This window comes from Fusarium verticillioides, chromosome 3, assembly GCF_000149555.1.
Source record: "Fusarium verticillioides 7600 chromosome 3, whole genome shotgun sequence".
NCBI classification, from domain to species: domain Eukaryota; kingdom Fungi; phylum Ascomycota; class Sordariomycetes; order Hypocreales; family Nectriaceae; genus Fusarium; species Fusarium verticillioides.
This window is the reverse complement of record NC_031677.1, coordinates 2,083,662-2,094,011: the sequence shown is the minus strand read 5'-3', so window position 1 is coordinate 2,094,011 and position 10,350 is coordinate 2,083,662. Positions and strand designations below refer to the sequence as shown.

General features: G+C 49.7%; 4 protein-coding genes across 6 annotated transcripts; 3 read left to right on the top strand and 1 right to left on the bottom strand.

Annotated features, from left to right (window-relative positions):
* The first annotated feature begins 194 nt into the window (after positions 1–194).
* Positions 195–3,604, top strand: FVEG_08152 (hypothetical protein). The gene has a single exon (XM_018896984.1). It carries the CDS (start codon positions 1,019–1,021, stop codon positions 2,984–2,986), a length of 1,968 nt encoding a protein of 655 aa, XP_018754535.1. The 5' UTR covers positions 195–1,018; the 3' UTR covers positions 2,987–3,604.
* On the bottom strand, positions 3,466–10,089 carry FVEG_08150 (6-phosphogluconolactonase). Of its 3 annotated transcripts, none has more exons than XM_018896981.1 (4): positions 8,182–10,089; positions 7,830–8,123; positions 4,913–7,770; positions 3,466–4,863 (listed from the first exon to the last, which is right to left on the bottom strand). In XM_018896981.1, exon 3 carries the CDS (start codon positions 7,010–7,012, stop codon positions 6,230–6,232), a length of 783 nt encoding a protein of 260 aa, XP_018754531.1. In that variant the 5' UTR covers positions 7,013–7,770; positions 7,830–8,123; positions 8,182–10,089; the 3' UTR covers positions 3,466–4,863; positions 4,913–6,229. The 3 variants fall into 3 exon arrangements, with proteins under 3 accessions (XP_018754531.1, XP_018754532.1, XP_018754530.1); XM_018896982.1 differs by having other exon boundaries at positions 7,830–8,115; XM_018896980.1 differs by having other exon boundaries at positions 3,466–7,770; positions 7,830–8,115.
* FVEG_08151 (hypothetical protein) lies at positions 3,842–5,710 on the top strand. Its single transcript, XM_018896983.1, has one exon. It carries the CDS (start codon positions 4,030–4,032, stop codon positions 5,392–5,394), a length of 1,365 nt encoding a protein of 454 aa, XP_018754534.1. The 5' UTR covers positions 3,842–4,029; the 3' UTR covers positions 5,395–5,710.
* Positions 9,051–9,687, top strand: FVEG_08149 (hypothetical protein; the record flags this gene model as incomplete). Its single annotated transcript, XM_018896979.1, has 3 exons — positions 9,051–9,205; positions 9,372–9,451; positions 9,617–9,687. 3 exons carry the CDS (start codon positions 9,051–9,053, stop codon positions 9,685–9,687), a joined length of 306 nt encoding a protein of 101 aa, XP_018754533.1.
* Positions 10,090–10,350: the final 261 nt, after the last annotated feature.

The window sequence follows — 10,350 nt, the reverse complement described above, 5'->3', positions numbered from 1 at the left end:
CCTGAATGCCCCGCCCAAGAGTGACTGGAGATTCAATCTACTGGTTGTTTCAGCTGCCATGGTCTCTGTCCCCAGGTCCCCTGCTTCCGGACGCTATGCACCAGAACTCGACGAGCCACATGCAGCAATGCCACGGTTCCCCCAAGAGGTTAAGTTGAGCACTGGGTGGCCAGGGACTGACTGTATAAGCCACACCAAGCCTCCCTCCGCCCATCCCGAGGCATGAGCCAAGTACTGTACATTGTGAGATTGCCCATGCAGTTTTGCTTGCTTTGCATGATGCTAACGCTCAAGTCCAAGCAAGTCCCAACGGCTTGGTCAAGAGATTGCCCCCGGTTGAAGACGGCGTTGGTGTGTTTTCGATGAAACCCTAGACAAGCTGTAGAGGGTCCAAGGAAAAGATGCTCGTAAACAGGGCAGGACGTGAACCAAGAACGAGAAGGATCGACTCGAGGCTTCCTTCTTTTCTTTTCTTTCCTCCCACGATCTGATCTTGTTTCCTTACAATATTGGTTATCATTATTATTTTTGTTCTAAATCTGTTTCGATGATTTTCTTCATCCATCGTCATCGTCATCCACTTGTTTTCCATTAACTACCACTACTGCTTCATTTCCTTCTCTCTATCCATTCACGCATTGATTGCACTTGTGTACCTACTCTCATTCACAGCTCGTGCTCGTCCCACCAGATTCAATATCAACCTCAAGATCCATTCTTTGCCGGTTTCACTTGTTGTCGTTGACTTGTCTCTTCTGTCTCCCTCCCCCCACTTGAATCGGTCTGAATCTACCTGTAAAGCTCCCTCGAGGGGCGACTTTCCCGAGGTCCCCTTCCATATTATCAAAAGGATTCCAGGGCCCGGCATTTCATACGTTTTACCAGCCTTTGCATTGCATTGCTGTGTTGTCGCGCCCCTGGTTTCACCAGTTTTATCTTGCCTCAAGTTAAACAGTATCCCCCTTACTCCTGCTCCTAGCCTGTCGTCCAAGGTTGATACGACTGCTTCAGTTTCGTCATGGCTACCATGTTGAATCCAAATTCTCTGCAACCGCCTAAAACTGGCTCATCTCGCTGGTCGAAAGCCCTCCCCGATGTCCCAGGTCCCGACGATCCAAGCTTTTATGACGATTATTATGAGGAACCTTCCCCTCGTCTACCTCCCGCCAAAGAGCTTCCACCACCTCCGCCACGCTCGACTAGTATAGCCAACGCGAAGTCGTTACCTCCATCATTGCCGCCGTTACATTTGCTTGCGGTTGATTCCCCTCCATCTGGTCCGCCCAAAATGGCTATTCCACGCCGACCCATCGGGAAGCTGCCTGCAAACCCACCACCACTACCTCAGAAAGAGCCGCAGCAGCCAAACTCATCACAGATTCCCCCATCACCTTCGGAATCACTATCGAGTATTCTGTCGGCATATTCACGCTCGTCCGGCGAATCCCTTGTCAGGTTGCCTTACGAAGCTAGCGATAGTGTTCGTCAGAGTGAGGCAATCTCATCACCGAGTCACCAAGCTCCACCCGCCAACACCAACACTGGCACGTTTATCGGTCCCCCGACCCAGCAACAACAGCATCATTATCAACTGCAACAGCCGCAACATTATGTTGCCCAGAAGTTGCCCGCCAACAACCATCGGCCACCCCCACTACCCTCTAAGGACACTAAATATCACCTTCCAGTCACGCCTGCTCCTGTTCGAAAACCGGTTCCAGAGAACAAGCTGCCTGAACTAAACTCAGCGCCGTCGCCTTCGCAGACCCAGCAGCAACCTCAACCTCAGCTTTGGCGTCGTCGGTCGTCAAAGGCCGAGCGGAGCCTTGAGCTTCCCGACCTGAAGCTTGTTGCTAGCCACGGGTCGACTGCTGCAACGCAGCCAGTTGTTGCAAAACCACATGTTCAACCGCAGCTTTCTTCAAGCGGACCTAAAATTTCCACAATACCAAACTGGCAGCCTGGGAGCACCAACCCCATAGCTCCTGCTGGCCAGGACTCCGAAACGTTGCCAGCCGCTGAGCAGGTGCCAGGCACCCCAACCATGGGGATCAATAGTTCCAAGCTGAACCGTCTCAAAGGGAAACTTCATCTTCATCGAAGGGGGAAATCATCAGGTGACACGAGCAAGTCTTCTCCAACGCCACGACCTGGGGCAAATCGTCCCCCCACGCCTGAATATCAAAAGGAAGACATCAAGACTCCAGTTGTTGATTCTTTTATTTCGCCTTTGTCGCCCGCTTCATCACCGGAGCCCGCTGCGCAGGTGTCTCCAGAAATTCCAACTAACGTCACAAGTATATTTCCTCAAGCACAAACTCAAGAACACCTAAGAAGTACTGGTAGCATCACACGTAAGGCTGTGCAGGTCCCTAGGCTACCAAGCCCTTCGGAGGACAAGCCGGTTTCTGCATCGCCAGAGGCGGCATCGTTACCACCTTCGGTCACCGATTCAAGGGGAAGTCGTGGATCCTCTGGCAGTGACACCGCTGTTCACCAAGTCCAGCCTTTTACAGAAATTCTAAACCGATTCCCGCCACGACATTCATCCGTAAGGTCGAATGCTCCTCCACGACAGTTAGCGGCTGAACACGATCCGAGACTGGTGCCGTCCGAGTCTCAGGGGCCCCTTTACAGAGGCAGGGATGGTACCCTTTATCCTGAGATGAAGGTACTGCAGGAACCCGACCCGCGCGCGGCCTACTTCCCCAGACAGTCCGAGTCATCTATACCGGAAGGTACTATCTTCAACGCACCGCCGCTAAAAAAGTCCCATTTCAATTGCTACCATGGCCATAAGACGATGAACCGCCGGACTAACAAATATTATCCATTGACTTGTCAAACGTGCGACAAGTCGGATGTTGAAGATAGATGGACTTGCAGTTTTTGTCATCTACGGATATGCGAGCACTGCGTCAAGAAGCTTAACAACAGTGGCAATGACCTGCGCCGGCTGGTCAGCCACCCACAACTCACATCATAATCGAACCCCCACGAGCGTTGCCACAGAATTGTCTCTTAATATTCTTTCATCGTTTACCATTTTATCTCATCGCCACATGAACCGCACTTATTCATGCCCTTTTCTTTGTTATGTATAGATTCTCCTCGCAGGTTTGATCCGAGTCACGCATTGCATGTATTATATACGAAAAGGCCATGTGAGGATAGGCCAAGAGGAAAACATAGACAGTATGGGATAATGTCGTTCATCGCGACCTAAACAATACCGCATTTGCTAGCAGCAGCATGTTTACGAGCTCAGGGAATAGGGGGAAGATGAGGACATATCGTCCATTTTTGATGGCATGATCTGGTGATATCGAAAGTAAAAATGGACTCATGTTTGCTGCTTCACTGAAGCAATCTGATACTACAAATGTTAATGCGCTGACCTAGAAGGGACAGCTTGATTAGACTCTTATCAATGACGAAAAGATAACTTCGTACAAGTAATGAATCACCGAAGATACAGGCGTAGACCCAACCCGATAAGTTTTTAAGACTGATATGAATGTGTAATCTTGATTTGATGGTTACGAGAGGTCACAGCAGGACTCGTGCACAGATTCAACTATGTGGACTGCTTCCCTATTCTCCCTGCCTCTGATAGTCTAGAACTCGACTAAGACAAGCTCTTATGCAAGAGCAGCATTCCTTGATATCCACGCCTGAGCCTTAAGGTAGGTAGGTTTGAGTTCAGATGGAGTTCTGTCAGATAAGTCGGCGCGTGCGTTCAAGTCAACATACACTGTACCTTAACAGCCCAGACAGCTTAACTACTTGTACCTAGGTAGGTAGAGGCTCACCGGGTCCTTCCATGTTCCAGGGTTGCCGTCCACTCACCGTGCCCCGGCTAACGGATGGAAGCCTCCTCAGGGCGGGCAGGTCCACTTTCTTACCGTATCGGTAGCCCAAGCGACCCTGATTTCCCCAAGCTTCATCACAATAAACATTCACTTAATAGCTACTATCAATCCCGAACCCGTTTAATCCGTCGTGCGACAGACTGTGACGGATATCACTATGTCCACGTTACAGCGCTCACGATCACTTCGAAAACCCGCTTCTTCCACCACAACCACTGCCAATGCTAATGCGAACGCCCCAGACGGTTCACCGAGTCGCCTTCCTGTAAAACCCTTGACTAGAAGTGCGACAACATCTAGCAATGTGAGAATATTGAGAAATGGGACAACCACAGGACTCTCCAGGGCGACATCTGTCCGACAGCCTGCTAAGCCAGTAACATCCGAGCCTGCGAAGAGGGAAACTCGATATCCCCCCTCAACTACGACTACAAGACCTCGACCAGCGGTGAGACCAACCTCGGCAGATGGCCCAACGCAAACAACTAGAAAGGCACCTGCCCCTACGCATACACGCGCAAAGAGCACTGCTACTGGCTTGAGAAATGCGCCAGTCTTGAGACCTCCTTCTTCTGGTTCATCAGCTAGCAGCACTACTACCACAACAACTACCACTCGTCCTACTCGGACGTCGACTACTTCGACCAACGAGAAGCTCCCGGGCGCCGCACCACGCCTTCGCCCGGCCTTCTCAACTCTCCAACAACACTACTCGCCAGCCAAGTCCTCTGCGCCCAAACCACTGACATCAACATTCCTCGCTCCGCCATCGCCGTCCAAACTTCCGGCCAACGTCGCTGCATCCGCTGAGACAAGCCGGTTACAAACCGAGCTTCTGCAACTTCATCTTTTGCATCGAGATGCACCGACCGTTGATGCTACCTGGAGAGCTAGTGCCCAGCGCAAACTTGGGGAGCGATTTTCAGAGCTTGCTAGCGCGAGCAAACAGATTGATGACCAAGAGAAGGCAGAGGTTGAGAGGGAGAACATCCTGGCACTCCGTAAGTGGTCTATTGGCGGTGGTCTGGAAGAGCGCATACAAATTCTAGATGCAGCCCTAGCTGGCCTATGGGCGCTGGAGGAACCCGGCGGTCGCTATGCTAGGGTCGTAAGGCGATTCGAACGATGGGTTGATGGCATGTGCGAAATCGAAGAAGCGAGACGTGCAGGCGGAGCTCTCATCCAGGAGAACGACGTGCTGTTTATTGGCGAGCTTGATTCTGCATGGAAGGACGAATGCGCTGGCTTGGTACGACGATTGGACACCATAAAGCGACAACTCGATCAATTGGGAGATTTTGCCCCTGATGATCAAGAAGGAGAATCCAAGGATCAATCAAGTCTGCATCGCATAGTAGAAGGGTCAAGGGAGCTTGTTCAGGGCATGCTGACTGAATTGGCTGTCATGGACGATATTGAGCGGGATGCGTTTGCTCGTGAAGATGAGTGGATTGAGAGAATGAACCGGGACGATGAAATGGAAGATACCCCAAGAGCCGGAGCAGTCTGGAGAGCCGTGTAAGGCATTGCATAACTTGGCAATGCTCCGTGCGCGGGTTTGGACATCAGATGAACGACATATTACCTAGATCAGCGACATCACATCAGATGATGCGCTTTCTTCATGTTGTATATAGACTCATTTTTTAATCATGTTTGGGACTGAGCTGCTCTAGCTATGTCAATTGGGCTCGAAACGAGAACATGACCAGCAGAATAGGCTCTCTATCTCTTCCTTGTGCGTGTTGGCATATATCGACCGGATATCGAGTTAAAACGGAAATTGGTAAATCAACCACAATTCTTTCAAAACACCTTCTTCTCTAGCTCGAAACCATGGTATTGAATTTTCTTTCTTTCTTTCTTTCTTTATTTTTTTTTTTTTTTTTTTTTTTTTTTTTTTTTTGGATTTATTTGATCTTTTTTTTTTCTCTTTCTTTTTTGGATGTGATTTTCGTTGTCATAAAATCTGGAAAATCCCGGGCCTCCAAACAAACGCCTCTAAATGATGCCCACGCAAAAACGAGTATCATCATCGGGATATAGCAGTCATAAATGGTACTTAGGGGTTCATCGATCAGGGCCGGTTGCGATATAGCATTGCCGTTTATATCCTTGCCGACTCGGAGATTTGATGCGTCTTATAGTGTTTTCAGTCCTCCCAATATCGTGAGGGGCGTTAAAAGGAGTGATGAATTGGAAGCTGAACATCCAGCTCCTCTGAGATTTTCGCACGATGCCAGACTCCATCTAGTGCGACAGCACGTTGACGTCGTTTGCATGCTATGGTGAGTCAGGCTAAAGCTCAAATACTGGGTAGAGGTGCTTTTTTATTAAAGCTAGCTTGGGTGATGGTATCATAGGAAAGCCCTTCGCGGAAAGCTGACGCCCTCGACAGCAGGCTCGTCGACGAACCAGCTGCAGCGCTCACCAGTGCCCTCATTGACAAGAGTGCAAGGCAGACCACCGTCGTTATCGAAGATCTGCTTCATGATCTCTTTCTTGCCGCCGCCAGTAGCGACGAACGCGACACGAACGGAGTGGTTGACGACTGGAAGAGTGAGGGTGATGCGCTTGGGGGGAGGCTTGGGGGAGTCTTCAATGGGGGCAACCCAGGCGTCGACTTCACGGAGCAGTTCATGGCCAGGGAAAAGAGAGCAGGTGTGTCCGTCGGGACCGCAGCCGAGGAGGAGGAGGTCGAAGATAGGCAGACGGACCGAGTCGCGGCTGGCGAAGCTGGCAACGAGTGTTTTCTCGTACTGGTCGGCAAGCTCTTGCAAGTCGTTCAAGTGTTCTGTGTCGATGGGGTGCACGGTGGGCTTCTGGTCCTCGGGGATCTTGTCCAGAAGTTCCTTCTTGAGGAGGGCGTAGTTGGAGTCTTCGTGGTCGAGGGGCACAGCGCGCTCATCAGCAAAGAAAATTTCCCAGCGCTTGAAATCGACGACATCGTTGGGGCCCGAAGAGGGGGCCAGGAGGGCCTGGGCGAGCGTCTTGGGGAGCGAACCACCAGATACACCCACTTTGAAAGCGCCGTGCCGGGCGATACCGGCAGCTTGGCTTTGGATAACGTACGAACGCAACGCCGGGGCGAGAGCGTCAACGTTGCGAAATGCGAAGAGGTTTGGTTGTGTTTTACCCATGGTGACGTTTGTGGTGCGGGTTTTGAAGCTTGCGGTGAGCTGTGACGATGTGGGAGAGGTAGATGAAAAATGACGGAACAAGGAGAGAGACGAAGAAAGGACGAGATGCGTGGTTTTCCTGCAGCTCTGATTGATCCTTGACACGTGTGAAAGAGGATGTAAGTGTGTCGAAGGTACAAGGCAAGGTAGGCAGGCGAGGCAATCGACTCAGATAAATTATCAGGATGTTGTTTAAACGTTGTGGGATAATTTGATAATGCTGTAGATATCGTTTTAAGGTACGTAGTCTACCTAGAGGCTACAACAACCTAAGAGGCGGGGTTCCATGGAAGTCACAGTGGGTCTTTTTTTTTCTAGTTTCTGGTAGGCACGGTAGTATTGGGTACCTACTTCGTCATCGCATCCCGTCGCAGTCGAGTGGATCAAATTCCCGTCGGTACATACATAAAATGTCGACCGACCTTAGACATGGAGTAAGAGCATTTTGAGACGTACGAGTACCTTACCTTAGGGAGGTACCTACCTAACTTATTACTTGCCTGACCATCGGTACCTACTAAGGCGGGCGGACGGGAGAGACAGGCTTGGGAGGAGCGAAAATGGTCTCAAAATGGCTTTCTTGGTACCTCGAAAGCTTCGATATCGACTCAGTGGGAGCTTACAGTTAGATCAGTTCCCGCTACAGAAGACGATATGATGAGCGCGGTGGCGTGCTAGACACCCGTCTGTAGGCTGGTAGGGTATTGGACAGCAAGGTACTGCGTAGCTAGTTACCTTACCTAATTAATTACCTCAGGTAGGTTAGGTAGTCAGTTACCTTCGCTTTTACTTTTTGACACTGGCATATCTGAATTGTGTATGGCTGGTTTCTGTTTCTAGATAATGCAGGTCAACCACGGGGCACTTTAGCCGCGTGGTGTCCCGTTGAGAAATGGAAGCTTATCGGATTGCCGTTTTTTCCCAGTCATCGTCAAGGTTATAAGACTTGGCATGGGGATGAGCGAGGAAGGCTAGTCCTCCTTATGGGATGATTGGACTTGAGCTTGGTGGTAGATCCCGTCTAGGAATATTATCAATGATGAAGGCTGATGAGAAATCGTTATCTAAGTTGCTTGGGAATCTTAGAGAGAGATCTTTGAGCATATTACGGATAGTTAGATCTGACTTACAGCGGCTTGACGTGTGGCCTTACATAGTTGCTGGCGTGCTATTGAGCCCTACCTGGTTAACCTCCTAATCCTTGTCGACAGCCATGAGAGCCAAGCAACCTAGCATCATCATTACCAGGTGATGACACAGCATTAGGCCAATAGGCAACCAGACAGCTCCTTGACAGCTCCGAATTTTGTCGTCGGCTTCGATCGTTTTTGCTAGATATGTGTTGACGGATCAATCAATCACCCATCTATCCATGAATACCACAAAAGAGACACGGGGCCAGTTGAGGTGGGCAAGGCGTCTGAACTCATGCAAGGAACAGGCTGTATAAATGGCCAAATCTGATGTTTTCTACTTCTACTTCTACTTCTTCTACCTCCATCCTCTGATAAGGATACCCAAGGTGCAGGGTACTGTAGATAGGGTCAACAGTGCGTTGACAAGCATGTGCTTGTCCGGTTCTGCGGAGCTTTTATTGATGGACGGGTGATTTCATGACGTATACCCACCCGGCTAAGAGGGCACAACGTTCAGTTAGGTAGGTTAGCTGTCTTCTCGGCGAGTTTAGGCGCGCTGCTAGCCGTTCATCAGTTTCAAAACCTTGTGGATGGTGGTGGTAAGCTCTTTATTAGCTCTTGTCTCATGAGGGAGGGAGAAAGGGAGGTTGCCAACTTATAACGACTTCACTGATCGATCACCTTGGAGCAGAGTATTCATGGGTGAAAAGAGGCGGGCCAGTCTTTTATCCAGTATTTACCATGTTTGGCCTTTCGACATAATTGCTCCCCTTAAGTGCTTTCTATTCAGTGTGCATCTCTGTGGGTGTCCGGGTGCATGTGTACCAGTAAGTCGCTCCCTATCCGTATGAGCTCCCTCCATCATGGCTGGCTACTTTAGGCTGGCCAGCCCTTGCAGAATTTTCCAGGGCAGATGCCGGCTGCTTGCGCCCTTGTCCATCTGGTCCCTGGTCTGCCCCTTCAAAGGACCCCTCCAAGATTCTGACCCCTCTAGCCCCTCCATTTATGCAATTCTCAGGTGAATACTAAGGTATCCATCCATGTGAGAAATGGACGTCTCTAGAAGCCTCCAACAGCTTCATTTCCCGTAATCCTCAGGTCATTCGTGAATACCAGAGTCTCATTGAGGAGCATCCGCTCAGATGATATATTCCGAATCACCTGATCTCGCATCCTAACGATAGCCCATGCTGTCGAAGAAACATTTCGGGACCTTCTCAACCGAGGGGCACTAACAAAGTCTCTCAAGATCGTGTAAGAGACGGTGAGTGTATGTGCTTGTCCCAACTGCACTCTCATGCATGCAGGACATAATAGGCTCATTGGCACTCGAATCGGCGTCGACTTAAGACATGGGGCTCGTCAAGTCGGCATCCGAGAATGATGACTTTGAGATCGATCGCAGAAAAAATAGTCTTTATTTTTTCAGACTTGACTGGGAAGCAGTTTTGGGAAGCGGGCAAGCCACTTGACCTGCTACATGCCTATGCAGCACAATAGTACATACAAGAATATTGGTTCTGCGATCGACCTCGAATTTGTCACTAGAGGTGCGATTGGTTGCTGCTCTTTTAGCCATTTGACGCCCGAAGAGACTGGACCGGCAAAGCAAACTGACTCATGGAAGAAAAGAGCTTGATGAAGGAATAAAAAGAAGAAGAAGAAGAAGAGGAGGAGGAGGAGGAGGAGGAGGAGGAGGAAACGACATCACCTCGGTTAGTCAATCCGAGAATCGAGTTCCCTACCTACGTAATGATCACACCAGTTTGGATCTGGAGGACCCTGATATTATGGCTCCCTTGACGATATCGAAGCTCAAGCCTTTTCGTATTTGACAGCTGCGAGCCCAGTCAGTCTCGCAAACGTGGGAGGGGTGTGGAAGGGGGATTCACCGACCACCTGATTTACGATATGGTTGTGTGCCTGTGGGGTATACTGGAACATGTTCATTATACTTTTAGAAGCATGAGGAGTCATGATATGCGGTCTCAAGACCGATGCTAGGATTTTGCTATAGCAATTGGTCAGGCATTCTAACATAATGTTTAAGTCATTATCTAGATACATGATTTACCGCTAGGGTTTACGGCTACGAGGTTATTACCGTACTTATATCGAGCTTACCGGAAGTATTATCCTTATATTTTAAATTCTTTTTTATAC